Source organism: Falco naumanni, chromosome 1 (genome assembly GCF_017639655.2).
Source record: "Falco naumanni isolate bFalNau1 chromosome 1, bFalNau1.pat, whole genome shotgun sequence".
Lineage (NCBI taxonomy): Eukaryota > Metazoa > Chordata > Aves > Falconiformes > Falconidae > Falco > Falco naumanni.
Window position 1 is genome coordinate 32,081,953 of NC_054054.1, and position 24,079 is coordinate 32,106,031.

The window sequence follows — 24,079 nt, forward strand, 5'->3', positions numbered from 1 at the left end:
GTAGCCTTCTGCTGGTGACCAGCTGGGATCTGGTGCCTGAGGGCATTGCATTAGTCAGTTAAAACAGGGCTTCATGCTTTCCTAGTTCACACGTGCACCCATTTACCCAACATCAATTATGGTTGCATGTTGCCTAAGCAAGGGCAGCATTTGGTCCATAAATTTTTTGTGTCCTCTGTAATTTCTGCTTTTTGTATTGTGTAAAAAACCTCAATATATCAACTGTGGTGTTGGTTACAAAATATCTTCCTCTGTAATTACCCAAATTGTTTATGTCATGGAAATGCGTCCTTAGACATTGAGCAGTGTAAAAAAGATTGATACACCCCAAAAGTGTAAATGGCAATTAGGGAATTTCATCAGGTGCTGAGTAAGATGGAATGTTTGTGACACTTTAATGCTAGCCTTCGCTCTGTTTCTCTGTCTTGTTGAAACACTCAGATCTCAGTTGCTTGGGGAAACCTGCTTAGGGACAGCGCAATGAAAATCAGCATAATTACTATCCAATATGCAAAGTAAACACTCCGTGCTTTCATATGAATCACGTGTTTCCTTTGTAGTAGAATTGTAATAGGGACTAAGATCTACAAAGTATTCACTGTAAAAATATCATGAGCGGGTTTACACATACAGTGTCATGCCTCTGGCACGTGGCAACACCAGGATTGGCCATTAGCTAGAGAAAAAAAATTTCCAAATGCAGATAAAGCTCTTGCATGGAAGCACAGCCTATTGAAATTGTGCAACTGAAGCGTGGCCTGGTGTTCCCTGGTATGTGCACAGAGTATATCCTCCCCTATGCAGCTCTTGAAATAGCGGATTTTTGCTCAGTACTGCTCACTATTTTTAACTGACGGGATCAGATCTTTTGCTATTGTGTGTCAGTTCAGCTACTGCCCATGGTACCACACCAGCCTGCACCCCCAAATAATCTCCTGTAAATCAGAGAACAGCACTTCTCTATGGCACGGCCAGCGGTGTCTTGGGGACCTGACTGGGTGCCTGCTACTACGTGGGAAGCTGAAGAAAGAGACGATGAAGCATTTAACCTGCATTTCTGACTAATGAGAACCCTTCCCAGTGGTAGGCCTGGTGCAGGAAAACACTGTGTTATCAAGAATTTGAAACTGGTGGAAGTGAATGTGAAACCTCAGCATACAATAAAAAAAGCCCAGGAGCACCAGAAGGAGCTGTGGACAACACAGTTAGGTTGCAAGCGGAGGGGAAGAGGACTGAAACCAGTAGCAGGAGCAACCAGGCAATTAGCTGAAGCATTACTTTAAATGTTTTGAAAGCTTCTGATCAGTGCAGCACTTCATGACATACCTGCTGTTAAATACCTATAGGCATTGCTGAACTTTGCCCTAAGTAGCTCTTGCAAAGGATTTGGAAATGAGGAGAGGGATGGCACAACCTGTGTGTGTTTCTGAATGCACTTTGATTCCTGATGGGCAGTGAGTCATGGAGGGTGACGGCACAGAGAATTACAGTATTTCTGCATGGGTGGAAGAAGCTGTAAGTTTTAAATCATGGGCCTAGGGCGCGTACTGCATTTTTAGGAGATGATAGCTTACACTGTAGTGCATAAATATTTGTGTTATAAGAAATACTTCTGCTTCCTCATTTCACTAAGATACAGTGTGGTTGGCAACAACAGTGCGTTTTGGGGCTGGTTCCTCAGCTACCATTGAGCACATAGTTCAGAGTCTAATGACCTTTTTAAATAATCTTTAAGAAGTAATTTTTACTTTGCGCTGTCTGGTTAATTTTAAGCTCCATAGGTCATTTAAGCTCCATAGGTCAAAAAGAGCAAGGTGGATATCTTTGCCCAGTTATAAGCCAGATATCACTCAGGTCATGGGGTATAAGGAGCATTTTGGAAACACTCTTTGCCACATTTCACGTAGAAAGGAGAATCTGAGCCTAGCACAGTGGTATAGATCACTTATTATAACTCATCATGCATCCTGTTGTGACAGCAGCCCTGGCTTTGCTCTCCCATGCTTACCTTCACTGAGGACAGTCTGCAGAACCTGCCAGAAAATATCTTGACCCACACAGTTGCACTGAGCAATTCCTTTTATTTTTCTCCATAAGAAAATCTGTCATTCATATGAAAATGTTGGACACAGAGGTCTGTGGTGGTTTTCATTAGTGCTTGATGCTAACTTAATTTCTTGTACATTGCATCAGCTCAGGCTAGAACTGTCTACATACTTAATTTTCTGCAAGCTTCCACAATACGTATATAAACAGATATTATGAATACATCCTATTTTTGTAAAACTTCTCTTTATTTTTACATTCAGTGCACGAGGACAGACAAGATGGATATTCATGACAAAGTATAAAGCCATATACTGTCCTCAAAACAGTTAAAAGATACAGTGTTTAAGAGTTTAAAAAAGTATTTTAGGAACCTTGTATTTCCAAAATTCCTCATTACAGAAAATTCAAATCTTTAGAAAAGTAGAGTTCAATATCCTTGTGCATTAAAGCCATATTATGAAAGTATGTAGGTAGGTTTCATCTTTGCTTTAAGAAATCTGTCTCTGCATTGCTAACAATCTTGACGTAACCTATTGATGGAGCCAACAGCCTCCATAATATGCAGTATACACAGTTACAAACAATTTGAAAAGTTATATTACAAAATATACAGTAGTTACTTTTTACATTTTTATAGATAAACATTGCATAGTTTTCAAATATGTAATATATAACACAATCATGAGCCTTTTTCTGTATAACTTACGAAAAATTCTGTACACTCAAATAATTATAAATAAAGTGTAAATATCTTTTGGGAAGAGTAGGGGGGGAAATAATGCCAGAACATGTTGTGCTGTCAAGTGTGAAACAGAAATCTTTGTTGCCATCTGCCTAACACAATGGTACAATATGGCCTGGAGCAAGGACAGAGGAGAGTAAGAACAGAAGAGATTGTAGGGGAAACGTTACAATGAGGAATCACGAAGTAATGATATGTCTGATTATTAATTATTACCCTGATTCTTTTGTGAGAAAGAACTGCTTTCCCACAGATACTATCACTGTGCTTGACGGCTTTATTTCAAGATACAAAGTAAGGTGCACATTGCTCAAGACATCAGCAAAAGTAGATTCAAATGTTTCCTGTTTCAATGGGTGGTCAACGGGTGGTCAATGGAAACTTGAGATATCCGGAATTCTTTCCAAGTTATTTTTCTTATATTTTTCCCAAAGAAACAGAGCACGGGAAATGCATGCTGGGATTTAGAGAAACAGATTGTGAAAGCATCCAGAACTGTGAGAATAAAATGAAGAATTATCAAAGATATCAAATTTCCACTTTAAAAATGAGATGCTGACAAAATTCTGTTTCAACTATGTGAAGGACAAGGAAAATAATTTTTAAAAGAATAGTTTGGCATAACTCTGCTCTCTGCTACTACTAAACCCTAAAAGAGCAGAACTATACCAAAACAAGATGCTTTTGTGTCACTGGCTCACAATTACAGAAGTAGTTGGAATCTCAGTATGAATGTGATTTGCAAACACATTTTCGGCAACATAGTTTGCCAGTTTAAAAAAGTAAATGAAAACAATTGTCAATTCTAAATGTACATATTTACCTGATAGCCAAATGCAACCTACTGAATTCCACAGCTTTGCAGAAAATAAACAACTATTCAGAAGTAAATGTGTTTTAGCAGCACTGAGTGGCTATGTTAAACTAAGGGTCTTCTCAGCATTTCCATTGCAAATTTAATCTACAACTCAGCCACATAAACTGGCTTTACATGACACTTGGCCTACACTCAGCCACCTGATTTTATTTTAATGTTAGAGATTAGACTTTGGATATTATCCCACACTTGCTGATATCTAAACTACTGAAGGCCAGCAGAAGTACTCGGTGCAACTTTGAAATGCTCTTTTTCTGACACTGAAATTAAGCCTTTTGTAGCCCATGATTCAAAGCAGCCTCACAAGCATTTACTAAAACATCAGTAATGGTAAGATGCGAGCACAAGCAGCTTCCCACCCAAGTGCTACACTACCTATGGATTGACTACACATGGTAGTGACTACACTACTTAAGGATTTTATTTGGGATTTGGATTGCTACATACAATTGCCAGTAAAATTCACATTATTTCCAAGAAGGGTTGTTCAGAGCACAAAGCCATGGTGCAGAGTGAACACTCCTTTATACCCAGTAAACATTACCATATATCCTGTGCTAGCCATAATCTGCTCTCCAGGTTCCCTCTTTTGTAGCTCTAAAGCCAGTCTCCACCGCTACTCTGAAAAGTCATTTTGTGGCTCAGCCAAAGGGAGCTACAGTTGCACACATATCTCCTGGTGTCAGCCCAGGCTTGCGTGGCTGTCTCCTCCCCTACGCTGGCCACTTGTCCTCCCTCCTGCACCATTCCTCTGATTGTGAGGTTACCTGATGAACAGGATTGGAGAGGACCGTCTAGAGAGATGAATGGCCACACAATCACATCCTGAATCCATCAAGCATCAAGCCCTTTGGTAGCCATACAGTGGCTCCAAACCCAGTGCTTAACCTTCAGCAGGCGGAGGGATCACAATTACTTTTACGGCCTTTAGCATGAGATAACAAAAGATTATAACTCCTGTCTCTGGTGTTAAAGGAGATGGGGGGGGGGGTCAAAATGGGCATATGCCCACCCTTATACTGCAGTCAGACTCCCAGAGCTTCTGAAGGAAGCCCAGCATTTTGTTTTCCTTCACACATAAAATAGACTTCGTCCATACTGGGAAAACTACTGTTTTCTGTTTTGACCACTGCAAATAGGCCAATAAAAACATTAGGATTCTCTTTGGGGTTTTTTCTTCTCTTCTTTTTTTTTTTCTTTTTTTTCCCCCCCATTTCCAGAGCTTTTAGGTATTATAAACTTCTGCTGAATAAGCCAGTAGGTCAGAAAGGCTGTTCTACAAGTGCATTTTTTGTTTGAATTAAGTTTAAATTGATCACCGCTCCTTTCATCCCTTTCTTCATGGGACTCCATCAGGATTTCTTTTGTTTGCTACCAATAGCATTGGATGAAGGTACCACATAGTAGATCCTCTGTAAGCCAATCTGTCATTAGCTTTTCAACTGATCATAGATTTTCTAGGGACTCTGCCAAGCTTGTTTGACTCCATTCCTTGATGAGTGATATATCACTGGCTGCAGGAACCTAACAAAATATTCACTCTGTCCTCAGTGCATTGTCCAAGGTGGTTTTCAAGAGCCTGACTGTCCTATGCTCTACCTCTGCTAATATGGGTTGATCTGTTACTATAAGGCCGTGTTGTTTGTGCCTGTTTTTTCAACACAAGCTGCAGCTGGTGCCCTTCTTCCACCTTCATCAGACATCGCAATTGTGTTTTCATAAACCTCCACAGTTTTTAGTTGCTTGTCTTTGGCACCTTCCTGTTCTGCGTTGACTTTGCAGCACTTGCAGAAGCCGCAGCAGTGTTTCCCACAAAAGGCGAGCGAAGACATAATTATATTGTCCCAGGGCTCTAGGGAGTGCATCCAGATGGGGAGGAAATCCCAGTTTTGGAGCTTCTCAGGCAGTGAATGCGGTCGCCTCGACTGCATAATATTAATCACAACCACAGCCATAAAAAGAGCAAACAGGGGAAGGCAAACACCCAAAAGAACTCCCCAACCTGCCAGTGACAGACCAAATATAAACAAAGGCAAAAGAAAGAAGCAGACGAGAAGATAAAATACAGCAAACCATCTGTACTTGGCTGTTGTGTTTCCCAAGGTCTTGCACATGCGGATTGGCAGCCGGGTAAAAGGTAGCGGGTAAAACAGAATAATCCCAGAGACATTGAAGAAAAAGTGGCACAAGGCAATCTGAAAGCAAAAACATTTGACAGGTTTGTTAGCCAACGTGCCTTTAAAAGCTCCTACCTGCATGATGGTTAACTTCCAGTGGCACTAAAACTCCATAGCTCCCCCTTCCCTTGTTCCCCGCTGTTTTTCTTGTCTTTGATGCTATTGCATTGCAGGGCCTTTCCTAGCATGAAGCAAGGACTTGGTACCACCTCACACATTGTGTGCCTACAAACGGGGGACTGTGTTTGGACACAAAACAAGCCTGGAGGGGATGGCATATCTCCCCACAGATGGCAGTCTTAAAATACAGCTTTCAACAGCAAGAAATGGAGTCCATCAGAAATAAAGCTCACAAACCAAACAGCTAGTGGGAAACAGTGCTGTTGTCAGCAAGGCGTGAGAACTGTTCATTATTGGGTTCTGCATCCGTAAGTTTCCAATGAAAAGATGAGAAGTGTAAACTAGATATTGCATACAGGCTATTGAGAATTTATTAATGGTACAAACCTGGATTTTACAGAAACTAGCTGAAAGTTTATAGGGTGCCAAGGAGATTCCTGGAATGTGACTTTGTCTGGGTCTTTTACAATAACTTGATTCACATACTTCAAAATTGATTTTTGGAAAATAAGCATGAAGACACACCTACTTCCTAAAGTTTTCAGAAGTTGCTTAGACAGGATAAGCACACACTGAACAAAATAGTACATTCCCTGCTCACCTTATCTCATTTTCACTCTATAACTGTTATCAGACTAACGTAAATATGAAAGTACAGGGATTTATTTTTAAAGTACTTTATAAAAACAGCAAGTTATCATGAAATCTGAGCTTGATCAAGATAGTATCTTTTCATGATTGCATCTGTTCTATCATGCCTGAGGACAATAAAACGACTTCTGTAATTTTCTTGAGTTATTGTAGCTAGCAAAAAACATTCATCTTATTCACAAAGGAAACTTCATTATCTTTTCAGTCTTTGATGTAGAGGGCTCATTCAAACGTTATCTGCTGCCTGGAATGTCCTTTACCAGGTGGTAAATGGGAGCTCAAAGCCAGGCTGCCTACTTTTCACGTAGTCTGAGGCGACAAGGAGTTCACTAAAATCCACTCAGATTAGATTTACAATGAGAAAATAGATGCCATCGTGCTCACTGCAACCTGAGGTAGGTAGACAGGTCTCCGTCTTAAGGGTTGTACAGCCTTCAGTTAGGTTACAGAAGTCCCTGTACACTGCCTGGACAGAGTTAGGGTCCTGAGGAGGGAACTTACAGACATTAGTAACCTTCACAGGGGACTGCTTAAGAGGGCTGTCACAGATACGGGCACTGAATTCCAAGCTGCAGAGACCCCTCAGGGCTCAAGTGGCCCACACTGTTTCAGTTCTGAATTAATTCAATCAGATCAAGCTCAAGTTACAAAAGCAAGATTTTAGTACATATTGATTGACATTCTGGGAATGTTTAACACAAGCGCTTTTTGCTCTAGCAGTTGAAATGAATGAGCTATCCTTAACAGCACACACAAAATCAGGCACGACATCCATGGCACATTTGTATCAGAGCCAATTCTGTCAGGCTTTTCTTCAGAAAAGTTGCAACTTCTAAATTAAGTCAAGGAAGCATTGGTTTATACTGACCTGCAACGAATATTTCAATGTACTCCCTGGACTTGCTAAAGCTGCAAGTATAGCTGTTGTGGTTGTGCCAATGTTAGCTCCTAAGGTAAGGGGATAAGAGCGCTCAATGCTTATAACACCAATGCCTAAGAGAAAAGACACAGGATTGAGTGGTTTCAGAATGACGGAGAAAGTAAAACATGTGGATAAGGAACACAGTATTGACAACTTACCAACAAGGGGTGTAATAGCAGATGTGAAAACAGAACTGCTTTGGACAACAAAGGTCATACCAGCTCCTGCGAGCATAGCCAGGTATCCAGCTAGCCAAGTAAATGGAAATGGGAAATCTAAAAAAATAGAGGGAGAACATTGTCTTTAGCATAAAAGAATGCTCTGTGTAACAGTAACACAGCAGTGAAAAGACTATTAAGCATTTAAAATGTAAATATATTGTTTGTATATTGTCTCTTAAATGATGATTTTGGGTCAGAGTCAGTTCTACTACTCTAATTTACCCTGTTTTCTGTACTCCCTTCTTCAGCCTTCCGCCACTGGATACACTGAGATAGATACTAGACTAGGTAGACATTTGTCCTGACCCAAGGTAGCATTTATGTTGTAATACGATTAGGTACCAGAAATGTTCCCACAGAGGTCAACGCAAAACCTTTTATGTGTCTTGAGCACCTCACTTTTGGCAACCAGGCACCCACTACATGGACCAGATCTTCAGAAAGCTCTGAAGACCATCCTGAGAAAATCAGGTTGCTTGTTCTAAATAGTTTCAAGCAGATCACCTCCTTGTTAACTTGTTAGCTCTTGCAAAGAAAAGCTAATCACGCTGATTAGAGAAACTAGGCACAATGGTCCCCTGTAGTCTGCAGATTTCTGGGTGACCCAGGAAGTGAGGACTTATTCAATCGGGAAGACACAGAGGATCACAGAGTAGATCGCAAATGAGCAGTAACTGGCAGCTGATTACTTTGTACCCCTCGTTTTCACTTTGGGCACTGTTCTTTGCCCAGGAAAAGAAAAGACAGCATGGGGACCACTTTGTTGCCTTCTTCATTCCTGTGAACTCTGACTTCAACCTCAACCAGAGGTACGCCAGGATTGCTTTTCTCTGCTACAGGTTCTAACCTCTCCATTCAAGGGAGGATGAAGAAAAAGCAGGCAAGTGAAAAGAAACCAGCATTTGCACTCAATGGGCCCAGGATGAAAAAACACCTGGAGAACACAGGGAAAGACAGAAAGCACCACTGTTCAGGGCTGCTTATCCTACTGAAGAGATGGGTAAGCTGTAGAACAGGGCGAGCAAAGGGAATTAGATCATTAATCACTACAAACTTTTTTTCAACTTACTTTAGAATAAACTTGCAGGCTATGTGCCAGAGTAGGCAATCACAATCTCAGCACTTCAGCACTATCTTTTGAGGATGGGAACATTACATTTCTTACAGCTAATGATTATACATCAAGAAACAGAGCCTGGACTTTGGTCTCTGTTGCTGTTAATCTGCTGCAGTTCTCAAGCAAGCTGTTCGCTAATAGATTTTTAAAAGAAAGAAAATAACGTGCTTGGGATGAAAAATTGGGGTGGGTGTGTGTGATTCTGCTTTAATACTGTTTTCTTTAAACTATTCTGTAATATCTGCTAGAACAGAAGATATCAATAAACATGCTCAGAGTCCTTTTCATTTCTGAAAACAATCTACAGGAAAAGCAGATAATTACCGGTGTTGATTGTCTTCTTGATAATGCTTGCCACTTGTCCTTTAAGCACAGAGTTTAATAGCTTAACGATTGCCACCAAACAGGAGCACAGAACAAGCAGGGACAAAGCCAGAAGGATGAGACCAATGGCAAGATCAGGCAGGTCTGAGTCTGCAAAGAGATGCTGGCCTGAAAAAGAAAAGGAAAATTAGTTGGCCTAGCCACAGTTTTTCCTTCCGATCCTAAGCTCAGCTCTAGTTTTCATATATGCCCCCAAGAAAACAGGACCAAAGCACACACAGTGATTGATGCAAGGACTGAAAACACCCCCTTCTTTGCTCAACAAAAGCCATGTCTGAGGTGGGCAAGAGGGGCTCTTGTATGGATACACTTATGAAATAGATGGCAGGCAGGAGCTGGGCAACCATATGTAAGGGAGAGGAATACAATGGCATGAAGAAATTTTGGTGTGCTCTGAGCCAGAGGGTGGGTTGGCTCTTCCCACAGGTGGCTGAACGCCTGAGAAGGGCTCTTGAAAGTCCTGAAGGGCATGCATAGGGATGGAGATATCCAAGAAACCATCCCAGCAAAGTAACTGTAGCTCCAAGTCATCTGAACAGTGAGGGTGACATGATACTGAAGACCTCAATTACTGATATCAGGGAGCATGGAAAGAGATCCATCTGCAGCCAGATACCATGATGCTGCTGGTAACTCCAGCTGCGTAGCTATAACAGAGCACAGGCTGCTCTGACTGCACCTGCAGTAGTGCCTTGTGTCCATACACAGGGGAGTGCCTCTCAATAGACCTCTGCAGTGGTCTGTTAACACCGTCAGAAAGATATATACACACCTGTAAAGATATTACCGAAGGAGAAATAGCTCTACTACTTACATTTACTGATATATTCTGTTTCAGTTATATTCTTCATGGTCCATGTCACGTTTCCTTCAGTCCAGCAAAGGTCAGGAGATGTGCAGTTTTCTGAAGGCGGAATTGTGACATTCTGCAGTGTCTAAAGATTGCCAGATAAAGCAGATAGTTCAGTCACCTACAACCCTTCATTAACAGCTCATGCAAAGTTCTAGGTTTTTATTACAACCAGTGTTCATCAGCTAAAGGCAGATTTGTAAGCTGGAGTTTAAGCTGGCACCTCATTAATGACAAGGCAAATTTTTTTGCCTTCTTAAGATAAATGATTGTGCTGTTATGCAAGTCAATCAATACAACATTTAAAGATTAAAATATCCTCCAAACCTGCTACATGGTAATAATCGTAGGACCAGGTCATCAGTAGCTAAGAACCTTAACTACTGATGTCAGGGTTTGTGGAATGAGGCTTATGCCTAGCTGCAGCTGGGGGACAGTGACACTCCTTTTCCAGCCGCTGCCACAGCTTTCTTGGGGCAAAGAAAGACCTCTTTGCTGTCATCTTAACTACAGTTATTGGTCTGGTGAGTACTGCACAGGACTGTGATTCAGACTACTACAATAACAGTGCAGCCTGAACAAGCATAAGCTGCTCACGCTGCCTTTCTGTGCTTCAGTTTTCCTTCTGTAGAAATAGAAGAGCTGCTACTACTTTCCTTTTTAAAGTTCAAATGCTATCTAAAAGCTAATTACTAGCACCGTGATTAGCATTACTGCGCTGAACATGAATTTCTGTTTTTATCACAATAAAACCTTCCTTATAAGAGCTCCTAGCCCAGACATATTGCATTCTGATGCGAGGTCCGTAACTCCTTGTGCAGATTAAGGAATAGTTTGCTGACTGAACTGTATTTCCCCACAAGAGCAGCTAACAGCCAAATGGACTTTGAACCACAATGCTGAACAGGAGGGAACTTTAAGATGTGTTTGAGTGATTGCCTTTTGCAGAAACAGGGAAAGAGAAATCATATTTTCTTGCTGGGCACTGTCTGCAGACACCCGTGTTCGTATTCCCCTTCCAGCTGATGCAGATGGGCAAAGCCTGGAGTGGATCCAGTGCCCCCACCTTTTCAGGAAGCACCTGGTTTCCAGCCTCCGCAAGACATCAGCTTTCACAAACACAACACAATGTTGTTTCTTGCCTTCCTGAAATTTTTTTCAGACATCTGAATTTCAAAGCAGCAGCATTAGATCAAAGCATTTATCCTTATGTTTATCCTTAAGCACATGGGGTCTGCATGTATTTATCCCTGCCAGAGGTCTGTTTAATGCTTTTTGCCAGAAATGAGTTCAAGCCTCTAGGAATGTAAATCATCGAAATGATCTTTCTCTTCTCTCACCAAGGTCAAGTCAAGCTTGTAGGGGTTTTATGTATTTTTGTCATTTGACTAGATGTTTGGACAGTAGTTACACAGCCAAAATACAGACAAACACAGAAAGAATTGTGTATATGGAAATGTAACCCTCAGCCTACGACAACTTTCCATACAGTTTCTTGTAAGAGTGGGGGTACTGTAGGACTCAGGGGCTCAGACCTCACTGCCACCCAGGCAGCACAGCGAAGGGGCAGCCCATATGAGGGCTGGCAGCCTGAAAGAAGTACGCTGCCCAAGCACCATGCCTCGCGGAGATGAAATACCCAGCTCCTCAGCAGCGTAACCTGAGCAGTTTCACATTAGCAGGGCTCCTGGTGCTATCTCCCTAGCTAGCATTTCACTGGCCATCCAGACCGTCATTCAATAGGAGCTGGGCTCCTCTAAAAACCCAAGCACTTAATTTTGACCTCCGCTTCATGTCCTTAAGTATCTTCTGCCTCAGGACTTCAGGAATCGCTTTTATATACATACCAACAAGTAGAATAGCCTAATTAGAGATCCAAGGGACATTTAATGCTCTAATTGTTAGTTAGCTGAACAACGCAAACCAACCACTCAGCTCCACAGTTTACCAAAATACTCATTGGTGTCGATCTGGGCAACAGATTACTTCAAGCTGCAGTGCTGCTTGGGTGAAGAACAGTGGGACACAGCCCCGCAGAGGCTTTCCCCGAGGGCAGTTTTCCAAAAAGCTGCAAATAACCAGCTGCCACCAGATACCACCCTAACAGACCTAAGACTGAAGTTGGTTAGATTAATAGATAAATGCTTAATAGATAAATGGTTAGATAAATAGATAAATGGTGGGCAAAAAGATATTTTCCTTGGCCTATATTGCAGATTTTTTTCCACTTTCAGGGAGCTGGTAGGAGTAGTGGAGTTTAAAGGCATTTGGATGTGGAAGGAGTAAAAGGCTTGGCTCTCAGCCATCAGTTCTGATAAGCAAGGGCCTGCATGGTAGTGAAAGCAACTAGGTCAAGCTCACCACTGGTGTGACATCCTTGGTTTAAGTGGAGCAAAAACTAAATTAAATCGTTTTCATTGTTTTTCTGCTGCATGAAAAATACTAACTTAAAAATCTGATTTCATAATCCTATGATAAGGAGTGTCAGCTACAAATGAGTAGTATGTTTCCTAAGGAACCTAACAATGAATTTAGCATGATACTCACCACATTGGTTTTAGTTACACACCAAATCTTTACCAGGCTTTTGTTTTTTGCTGATTCATCATTTGTAGCAATTGCATTTATTACTGATTTATCAAGCTTAAAAAAAAAAAAAAAAAAGAAAAAAAAAGCATTATTCTGACTTTCATCACATACTTCTGTTCAGCTCTATTCAAATAGTTCCCTTTGGAAGCTCAGTCACACAAAGCCTACACAACCATCTCTAACGCTAGAGGTGCTGCCCAACAGGTAGGAAGGGGTTTACTCCCAGAAAAAGGTACAACTCTATGTGCACAAACACTGTGCCTCATTCTCCCCAAATCATCCACCACCTCACCTCACCCTTTCTGTTTAAACAGCTACACTGACACAACTGCCTAAATGTATTTACTGTCATTTTAGGAGCTCTGTGCATCCACCCTGGCCTTCAGCTGTCCCTCTAGATTTGTGTGAGTTTCCCGTAATTTCAGTGTTGTCTCTTCAGGGCCTGTGCAGATCTTCTGGATGTGCCGGGTTGTCTCAGCTAGTACTATCTGCCACTATCTAGGCAACAGGCTGCCATCCCATCCATCCCATAGGACTGTATGTGTCCTCACCTGCCTTCCCAGTCCTCCTAGACAGGCCTACCATTAAGGTGAAATGTGGGGGAAATAGAAAGAGGAAATACAGAGCTGGGGCTTTATGAAATGCGAACAAAAAGAAGAACCCACCTGCTAATGAGCTTTACCCTGAGGACACAGAGAAGTGCGTGGAAGCTCCCCACCACCCCACCACCCCCTTCAGAGCATTTTGGTTAGCTGTGGCTGAACCAAGTAAGCAGCTTCCTTGAGGGGAGAAAGAGCTTACCTCAATGATGAGCTTTGTAAAGGGGTCTGTGATAACTTTTAGTAGCTCAGGGGCATCCTCACCACTTTCAAGCTGAAAGGAGTCAACTATAACACTGGTGAGGTGGTAAAGATAGCCAGTAATAACTTCAATGGGCAACAGTGCAAACACAGCAAGCCAGTTAAAGAAATCATGGATTGTTGCTGCAGCAAAGGCCCTATGAGGAGAAATTAAAAAACAGAGCTTCTTTTAATTAAACAACATGTGTATAACATCAATTAAATATGAAATCATAGATGTGGATCAGGATCAAGATGTGAAATCAAGATGGGAATCGTTTAATTTCTGGGGTCACAGGACACGACTACTTTGCTATAGAGTGCCAAGTTGTCTCCACACCACTGAGTGAGTTAAAGAGCCAGCCAGGTGAGTGTAACAAGAGAAACTAGAAAAGGCAAAAGTGATCCTTAACGTGAGGTGGCCAAGAGTACTTGTCTGAAGAAAGAACTAGCTGTACAGCCTGCATTTGTTTTGCCTTTCACCCATTTTTGGTCCATTTTCAATCCTTAGCCAGGCATTGCCTCTGGGACCTGTTGTCTCTGACTCATGGGGGAAGGTGGCTCTTCACATCCCTCCCACACGTTCTTGCAAATCATTGGTTCCAGCTTTTCCTCCACAGCCTGAGGAGCCACAGCTCTTCCCTCAGGGGCTTTGGCTAAGTGTATTTCATACATCTGCTCTGCCACAAACAACAAGGTGCCAAAGCCTCATATTCCTCCCAGGTTTATTGCCCATCTCCAGTAAGCCATGAGCTCTCTCAGTGATAATGTCAAGTGGCAGTCTAAAAGTTGTCACTGTATATATTTGAAAACCAGAACACTTCATTTCTCTACAGTTACCAGCTCTTGCCTACTGTAGTCTCAAAATATCTCCGACACTGAAGTCTCTTTTAAGGAGAGTAGACCAAACTAGTATTAACTTCTTGTACAGCCCTCACATAATTTAGAGATAATCAAAGGTGATGGTATAGTGGGAACAGTTTAAAATTTATCCCTGTACAAGATCCAGTTAATGGTAGATTCTTACAAAAACACAAACCTTTTAAAGGAACCCAATATGCTTTTCTTCAAGTATATGAAGCCATGTATCTAGACAGCATTATACCTTGGCCATGGCCACGCTTGTGATTTTACTAACTAGATATTCAAGTTTTGGTCAATAGAAAGGTTGAACAGCTGTAGTAGTGATAGGGAATATAGAAGAAAACCTACAAAGAAGGAAGAAAAGCAACTTTTCAGATCTAGCGTTTAAGTACAATACCTTCTAAATTCATTCCTGTCCCCAGCTTGCATGAGTGCCACAATCGTGTTTGTAACTGAGGTGCCAATGTTTGCCCCCATTATGATAGGAATCGCTGATTTAACAGTCAGCACTAGAAAGCAGAAAAGGAATCACTGAATGAAAAAATCAGGTCATCAGCAAGCTCTTTTCCTCCAACAAAAAATTAAGATCTACTAATGTCACTGGAACCCTGACTTCCCTTGATGTGGATTAGGCACTCCAGTCCAGACACGTTTGCTTTAACCAAGCCCCCTGGGAACATGGTACTCCCACGGTCCTGTGATCCCCACTGAAACTGCAGCCCATGGTTATCTCTTTTCACCAGATGTTAGAGGGCCAGAGTAAGATAAAGTCTCTTCTTCCCCAGGCATTTTCTTACTTACTGCAGGATTTTTAAATGATGCCACAGGAACAAATGCAGTTCAGTAACTGGCTAACATGAGAAAAGTATGCAGATCTCCCAAAATTAATGCATTCAGTGCCAAGGCTTCCAATGATTTTTACTGCAGTTGTGCACTTACTATTACTACTAGTAGTAGTATTCAATTTTATTTATTTACAACTTGAACACAGGTGGGAATGTTTGTATCCCAGACCAAGATTATGAGTAATCTCTAGGAAGATACTGTAAGCAGACTTACACGTGGAGGACACCATGCTGACCACAATGGATGAAGATGTGCTGGAGCTCTGGACCATAACAGTCACCAGAACTCCAATCACCAGTCCCGCGACAGGATTAGACAGCACTGAATCATCTTTAAAAATATCCCCTGCTGCTTTACCTACAAAAAACATATTCTCAGAGTGAGACAACTGCAAGATAAAGTCCATAGCATTTAATTAAAGATCATTCAACCACTTAATTGATACAAATATAGCCATGCTTGCCAGCCAAAAATAGTGCAAGATTATGTAGCCCAGGGATCCAAATTCAGGTCCTGACTCTCAGCTTCTCAGTTATGAGAAAATATTTTACATTCTCTCATTTCAGTGACTGAACAAGCTCTACTGAACTCTGCAGAGAACCGTATAAAACCAGAGCTATCAGAGGAAAGACTGTCAAACAAAAAACCCCCACATGCATAGATATGAATGCTATTACTGCCTTGATATTTTTGGTTACTGCATCAAGGAAAATTGTTTTAGTAATCCTGAATAATTCTGTTCCTGTAGCTTTCTGTGTTGTCAAAAATAAAAAATACCTCCACAGAAGTTCACATATTTCTCTGATAACCACTTCTGAATCCACCAGCAGAATTCAACCCTTGGAGATAGGTAAATGTAAAAAATACATCTCAATAGTTTTCATCTTTGAAGGATTTGGGGGGTATTTCAGTGCTGGATGCTTTATTCAAGAGCACAATTTTCATATTTCACCTTGTTGAAATGTCTTTCATATGGAACAGATTTATGCACAGATATATTCATGTAAACTGTCACTAAAGTAACAGGAACCTACTAAAAACTCAGTGCCAATAATTCCTACATCAACACCTCTTTGGAATTTGAGAAGCAAAGGCCCTTTCAAATACGTGAAGGTCAGTCTTCAACCAGAGCTACTTCCTTCTGAATCTATATCTCAACACATAAATCTATGAAGAATGTTCTTGAAGAGTGATACTTGTAACTTAGTCTCTCAGATGAAATTTACTGCCTCATATCACAGTTTATTCTTGATATCGTAGACATTTTCATACCTCCTACCAGTTGAAAAGCAGAGCTCAGCACATCCAGAGAACACACAAACATGTAGAGTAGTCCAAGTAGCATAACAAACTTCCCTATCCCGTAGAGTACACGAATGATTTTTCCTTTTCTATCCAGTTCTGCAAAACAAATGCATTACGCATAGAAAGACTTGCTTGATATATCTGGTGTTCACTCTGGAACAGTCTATGCACAAGCAGAGGCTACAGACCTAAAGACAGTGGTGTGACCCCAGTGTGTGATTAAACCCAAAAGAATGTTCTTCTTAATCAAATTTTAACTGCAGAAGCAGGTAGTTTGTTTACATAGTTTTACCATGTAAAAGCTTTGGTATATGACAAAAGCCTTATGAAATCTGACACTGACCCTCAATTTTACAGAGTCATCCTCTTAAGTAAAAAAAGACCAATAGGAGTCTGGATATAAAACCACATTAGTTTGGGGTTGTTTTCCACATATCTCCTTGTGTTTCAAGGAGGGAAAGCAGCACAATTTCCAGATTCTTCTTAACTGACTGAATATAATATCTGCATTCGCTGTTGGGGAAGGTAAGACTGAGTGTAAAGCCTACATCTGAAAAGTCCTCAAATCTTAAATTCAATTCTGCACCAAATACTATTTCAGAAAGATAACCAAGATAAAGAGAGCAGAAATGATGGAAAAAATAAATGCAGGTAACTTATTTGCTGAGGAATGGCTACCTGACCACTTGACCCCAGTGTCCTGCAGTTCCGGCAGAGCCCATGGGTCGTCTTCTTCCGGCCTTGTCTCATCTATCAAGGCTATTGTGGAAAACGCAGGTTGGATTCCTCCTTTATTTCCAAGTGAAGCCACATTGCCTGATGAAATAGAACATTTTAAAAAATTCTTTAATTACTTTCCATCTTCTCCAAGGAGCCCCCAAATTTATGTCTCCTGTAACTCACAGGTAAGCACACAATACCTTTGTGATTTTCTCCTTCTTTCCCAGCCATGTTCTGGTTCTGTTTGGAAGAGTCCCCAATATAGTTATTGGTTTCAGGCTTTTCCACCTCAGGCCAGGGAGCCATGATCTGTGACTAGCAAAGTAGTGCTGATTAAAATGCGTGTGTAGTCAAAATATTCAACTTACAACAGGGTATGTGAGAAACATGATTGAGTTTAAGAGCAAAAGAGATGGAAATAAAATGGAAGCAATGTGTCCTCGAACACAGCTTTTTACTAATCTTTATGAATTATTCCTTTAGTTGCAAAATTGATTTCTCAATTGTATTTTAAATCACATCGTTGATTTATTTGTGCATTTACACAATTTAAAAAAAGTATTTCCATCTCGTGCCTGTATTTTTGTTCACTTCTAACTGTCATAAAAGCAAAGATTCCTCTGCTTTCCAAACCTTACGCTTTTTTTCTTTAATTCACTTTATCTCCTCTCAGCAAAATGTCAGAGGACTCTTTTACTTTCTTCCACCTTCTGGATTTAACCGACTGCCTTTACCAAACTGGGAATTCAATTTACAGAACTGACCAAAGAATTCTTCCCGAAAGCATTGCCTTAGTTTGTGTCATGTACACTAAACACAATCTTCTTGCTGCCTTTACTGGTTCATTCCCATGGAACAATGGAGGGGAACGTGACCTTGGACAAGGTGGAGGAAGACCCCAGAGTTCTGAGCTCCAGAATGATGCTTGCTGAACAACTGGACAAGAGCATAATTAGACAGCAGTGGCCACTTACATTTGCCTGTAACTCACAGCTGATGCTGCAAGTGAAGCTGGGTTAGTGGCAGCCAGGTCAGGCTCACCCATCTCACGCAGGCTCTCTGTCTGAACCTCTTCCTTCCCAACCCCTTTTGAGCCCACTTGACATGCATTGTAATATTAAGAAGTGCTAACTTCCAAAATAAGACATCACACAGGCAAATCCTGACAGCACAGGTATAAGCACACGTGACAGATCTAGCCCAGGCACAAGAGGAAGAGGCAGCTATTTCTTGAATCAAAACTTGGAAAGGTCCTCCTTATTTACTTCACCAATATGGGAGACCAGAGGGAGGGACATGAAAGAGGCGAAAGGTGACCATGGGGAGCTGAGGCAATATGTGATAATATTTCTACCTTTCCAAGCTTGTAATGCTGTTGGTTAGCTCAGCCAGGATGACCAAAAAGTCAGCGGAAAGGATGGGAGATGTGAACTCTACCCAGCAAAGCTTCACCTTCAGGTCTGTCTCTCCCAGCCTCTGTGCCAAATGAGAGGGTCAGTGCTGCGGGCAAAGCTGCCCCACAGCTACCGTGTCTGGCACCTGCATGGCCGAAACATCTGTTGGCGAATTTGCCAGCAATGCTCCTCATAAACAAGGCACCTGCACCCAGCCTCCAAAAGTCAGTGTCAGAGTTGGCATCATACACCCATAAACAAGGTTCACCTGCATTTAGCAGCCACTCCAAGGGAGTATAATTAATCATTCATTTAATCATCATAATCCTTTATGTAGTTGATGGTGAAAATGTTTTGTCCCTGCCCACATCAATAAGCCATCCATTCTCCGCCTTGAGCTGTGAAGGAAATGTCACAGACAGAATCACTCATGTTTTACTGTAACAGAGGAGGGTATTGTTCTCTGGCACTCCACAAAGAAAAGATTATTTCCCCTTCCACGGTGTCAGGAAAAATTATTCTACAATCCCATTAGCAGAAGCTTTTACACTTTCTTTATCTGTGCTGTAAGATTCAGAGCAGCTCCCAAGATACACAAAGAAAGATCTCAGAACAGATGGAAGAGAATCACTCTTGCTTGTTTCAACAAGGGTTTCCATTTGCTTGGAGCAAATTCCTGTATTTTCACCCATGCCAGAAAAACCTCCAAGCCCCACCCATGCCAGAACACCTCTGTCTTGTTAAACAAGTTTCATTTAGGCATGTTCAGCATTTAAAGAACTCTGGAAAAAATAACTGCCCAGCACAAGTGCTTCTTAAGTGAAATGCAATCGTCAAAATGCATTGGAAATTCAGATGTGAAATTGCATTGACAAGATATTCCCGCCATGGAGAGACACAGAATATGCTGGACACCACCAGCCCTAGAGATGCCATCAGTACTTTTACAGCTCTTCTGTTACACTTGGTATGGAAATGAAGGATTCAGCCTGCATGATTACTGCATGGAAACTGAGCTGATGCATTCACTGGAGAAACTGGAGATTGAAAACTTCAGCAGACAAACAGCCTCTATGCCTCCTAAATAAACTGTCCCCATTCAAGAATTCGGCAGGGCATTTTTTCATAATAAGCATCTCCCGTGTTCCTGAGGTGCTCAGGATCCCACAGGTACGTCATGTATTATTATTGTTTTTGCTTTATGTGATGAAATACCATAGAATGAGAGTTGACCACCTCTGTGGAGGAAGTTTATAATAGGTATGCATATAAAATTATTCATACGAGCCCTAGTCAACCTCTGATTTGGGAAGGTAGATTTGTATACCGGAGGTCTTTACAGTATTTGCCTTGTGCATTTGGGTTCACAGCGGTATTACTAGAATAGCCCATTCTGGGTGATAGGTATCAAGAACTGATAAAAGCAGAACCATTTAGACCCTTGAAGCACTACCAAAGCCGTCAGGTTTCTCCAGATCCTAACTCTTGTTAAGAGGAACAGCTGAGAAGATCGTTTAGAGCCACCTGATACCATCTACTGGAGTCCTGGCCACAGCTACTTACTGTTAATTAATTGCTGTGCTACAAGGATAATCAACATTCTACAGTTTTCCCTTCAAAGAATTCTTACTTGGCCCAAACACAGACATTAACACCTTGAGAAAATACTCAGAAGAAAGCCTGGGTGCTGCAGAGGGGTGACAATGCTAACTGCATCGCTCCCTGGCAGCTCATGCATGCCTTTGGAAAAGCTGATGTCAGGTGCAGGATAAAGGACCAGCACCGCTGACGCAAGATATAAATGACAATGAAAACCCCAACAGCGGTTTACTTTTGAACACCGGAGACATAACTACACTGCAAAGGAACATGTTAGAGAATGGGCAGAGGACAGGCTGGTGACGACACCGCAACAAGGAGCTACATTCAGCTGGACGCACCAGTCCAGGTATCAAAGGCAGGATAGCCACAATTACTGGATGAGATGCCCGGAGTAATGAGCTCTGCCCATCCCTGTGCCAGCCGGGGTGTCTCAGCACCGTGAGTCCAGTTCCTGCCTTAGCTGGCAGAATGCCAGCTGGGATGCCTGCGCCCAGGGCGTAGTCATGGAGCTCACGTCCAGATAAGCATTGGCGCTTTGGATATCCACCTGTTTGGAGCTGCGCTGATACAGAGCTAATTTCCTCCTGAAAGTGGCAGGTCAAAATATGCTATGCATATTGCAAAGGTCTGAAAACTAATGCCTGTGCAAACTGTAATCCAGTCCGCTTCAGTGAACCTCGTGGCAAGTTCTCTCACACCATCGTGTGTGCTCCTTTCATTGTAAGTATAGTCTTTCCTCGCCTTCGGAAAATGCTAACTATGTGTGACATCCTTTCTAACTCCAGAAGAAACTGAAACCTCCTGCTCCTAAGAGGGAGATAGATGGAAATCAATGGCATTCAAATTCTGAAGGAAATGTGAGAGAGAGAAAGTCAAAGCCAAAGTGGGCTCCCATGTTTTTTATATCCGTACTGACTCTCTCACTGCAGCATTTCAAAGAGTTAAAGTCTCTGGGGAGTTACCTGAGCAACGATAGGTGCCATGCCCTATATTGCCTTCCTTGGTGACTCGTTGGACTGTAACAGCATTGCCTCTGTTGCAGGGCTAGACTCTCGGTGCTTTTCAGTTTTAAATCAGAAACAGTTGTAAACGTATTTATTTTGCTGGACTTAACACAGAGAATATGAACTACCACTTGTATGTGCCTGGATGGTATTGTTTGTACCTTTCCACCCGTGACAGCTCACTGAAAGGCCACGTTGTGCCTGAAATAAGAACTATGAAGCAGTAAGCCTTAAAGAAATCTCACCTCCAGGGGAACAGACCCAGTCAAACCAAGATGAAATAAAAGTACTGCAGAAAATAGCAGCCTTTTCAAAACCACCTGGTAATAACTGCAACGAGCACCAACATGACCATACATGTGCCTACAGGTTGCTCAACCAGCTCCAAATCAAGTTTTGGGTTCAGGCAGGCTTTCCCCAGTGTCTCTCTCCCTCCTTCTGCCCCCCCGCCCCATTCTCTCTCACCTTTTCTATACAAATACATCACTTCCTTGTCATTCACCACTGCGCTATGATTTTCATGCTAAAAAGGGATTTATCAGCTAATCTGGTATCTGACTGTATGACTTGGTGAATAGGAGTATTTATCACACATACTTCATAGGAGTAAATACCAAGCCACATAGCAATCCTTCTTACAGTTTGAAGAAATATTTTTTTTCCCCTGAAAATGTATAATCTCCAACACAGAAGCACACTACGTAGAGACAGGAAAGGAAAGATCTGAAGCCAGCACAAGCTCATTCAGTAGCTTTACATCAGCTGATAATTTTGCCCCAGAACCTGTTTGTTGGCAGCCGGAAAGCCCCAGGTGCAACAGAAAAGGCAGCAACTTAAATCAACACCAGCAATGATTCAGCCTTGCTAGGAGCAAGTCTTGTCTTTGCTCTGGAACAAGCTGCTTCCTTGGGGCTTATTGTCAGAATAAGTTAGCAGGCTCAACCAGGATGTAAACTTTCAACTAAAGTAGTATTTAAGGAAAAAAACAGTATGTGAAAGCTAGAGGAAAAAAAAAAAAAAAAAAAAAAAAAAAAAAAAAAAAAAAGCATTGTGCTTACTGTTTGTTCCTATGGATCCCTGAGACTTATTGCACACAAGCTTCAAGTTAACACACAGCAAAACTGAAAACATACAAAACTAGTAAATGAGAACTCATTTCTAAGCAAGTGCAGAGAAAAAATGAATCCCAAACATTATTTTTGCATTCACAACCAAGCAAAGCACCAGACACTGCCACTGAAGAGTCAGAACCAGGAAACATCACTGAACTATTTGAAATGCCTACTAGGTATTTGGATAAAACAATTACTTTTTTAGAATAAAACAACAACAACAAAAAAAATCCCACCAACTAGAAAATAAAACAGATCTACCCCATCCCAAATACAAAATACACAGTAAAGAATCGAGAGAGGAAAAAGTAATGACATTAAAAAGACTTACTGATCTAATGGAAGAGCTGCTAATAAAAGTTACTGGGAAACCAGCTGATTTCTGCCTACTGCCACATTAGTTGAGCTAACTACATTAGACTAATGTATTCCTTTTACCTCTCTGTACCAAACTGAATTAGCATAAGAAAATGTTTCCATCAAGAATAGCCTGACACGGCTGCACTGCAGCATACAGACTTTACACACTACCTGTGCTAGCACACTAACTGACAGTATTTCCTTCCAGTGTTTCATTAATCCTATCCTAGATGTTTTCCAGTATCCAATACCACTCATTACTGTGACTTAAAATCTCACTTTTCAATCCAAATAAACAATGAACAATACTTTCTTATGCTGTAGGCAGTTATATTTCTGGTAATAAAATGCTTTTTTTCTTTATCATATTCCATAAAAATAAATCTACTTATTTGCAGACAAAAAGCATTACAGCTTGTTTCCAGAACTATGTTTCAGGTTTTTTTTTTTCATTTCCTTAAAATATAAATGCAGCTTAAAGAACACAAGGTGAAAATGCTAACAAGTGGATGACATTTCACACGCCACTCCATTTCCCCACATTAGCTCTCTGTTGCCATTCCTTGAGCTGCAAAAGCAAAGCTCTGGATTTATGAACTAAACAAGTTAAAAAAAAAAAAAGAAAAAGAAAAGAAAACTTAGTCTTAGTTGGTTCTTACTTACCACTTCTTTATTCCCAGACAACAGAGCGAACAGATCAACTGGGCAGCCACTGAAACCTGCAATATATATAGACAGGTGTTGAGCAAAGTTTGCTTTCATCACTGCGCACTAACATTCCTATTTTACAGTCCAGAGGCACTGCCTACCTGCAACTTAATGATCACAATCAACCTTTTTTTAGCAGGAGTGGGCAGCAACCGAGACTGATAAAACTATGGGCTATTTCACACTTATCACATTCGAAAAAATGTCCCATCAGCATTTAAGTACGAGTTACTGATGTGTTTCTGTGAATGCGGGGGAACGGTTTGTTCCAGCCTTAAAAATTGCTGTCCACCTGATCATTCAGTAATCTTTTTTTCCAATAATAATTTTCCAAAAATATTTTGCAATCTCAGAAGTCTGTCAAAAGGCTGTGAAGAAGATGTAGTACTGTTATTTGTCTGTTCAGGTGCCTATTAATCTGCCTAAGAACAGAAGTGAAGGAGAATCAGATAAAAAGCAGTGTAAGTAGGAAACACGTAAGAACTTCTTTAAGAACAGAGGATGGAGTTTCATTCTTATCAGTGCTCAGTGTTTACAATTAAGGTGAGCTCATTAGCATTTTGGCTGTGGCTCTCCCTCTAAATGAGATTTAAAGATGTAAAGACACTTTGATAACAGCATTCAGA

At 41.3% G+C, this 24,079-nt stretch overlaps 1 protein-coding gene across 1 annotated transcript; it reads right to left on the minus strand.

The window, feature by feature from the left end:
• Nucleotides 1-4,897: 4,897 nt before the first annotated feature.
• On the minus strand, nt 4,898-23,811 carry SLC34A2 (solute carrier family 34 member 2). The gene is made up of 14 exons (XM_040582356.1): nt 23,555-23,811; nt 23,409-23,464; nt 17,474-17,588; nt 17,232-17,369; nt 16,521-16,649; nt 15,462-15,605; nt 14,800-14,911; nt 13,501-13,696; nt 12,658-12,753; nt 10,075-10,195; nt 9,201-9,368; nt 7,697-7,813; nt 7,485-7,609; nt 4,898-5,863 (listed from the first exon to the last, which is right to left on the minus strand). The coding sequence occupies exons 3-14, from the start codon at nt 17,577-17,579 to the stop codon at nt 5,294-5,296; spliced, it is 2,022 nt and encodes a 673-aa protein (XP_040438290.1). The 5' UTR covers nt 17,580-17,588; nt 23,409-23,464; nt 23,555-23,811; the 3' UTR covers nt 4,898-5,293.
• Between the last annotated feature and the right edge of the window lie 268 nt (nt 23,812-24,079).

Bases quoted from the DNA above. Each gene is read 5' to 3' on its own strand.
- SLC34A2 (XM_040582356.1), bottom strand. From the start codon at position 17,579: ATGGCTCCCTGGCCTGAGGTGGAAAAGCCTGAAACCAATAACTATATT. The intron at 15,606-16,520 runs GTATGAAAATGT...TGTTTTTTGTAG, and splicing joins TGCTTTTCAACTGGTAGGAG to GTAAAGCAGCAGGGGATATT. The intron at 10,196-12,657 runs GTGAGTATCATG...GGCAATCTTTAG, and splicing joins GTGTAACTAAAACCAATGTG to ACACTGCAGAATGTCACAAT.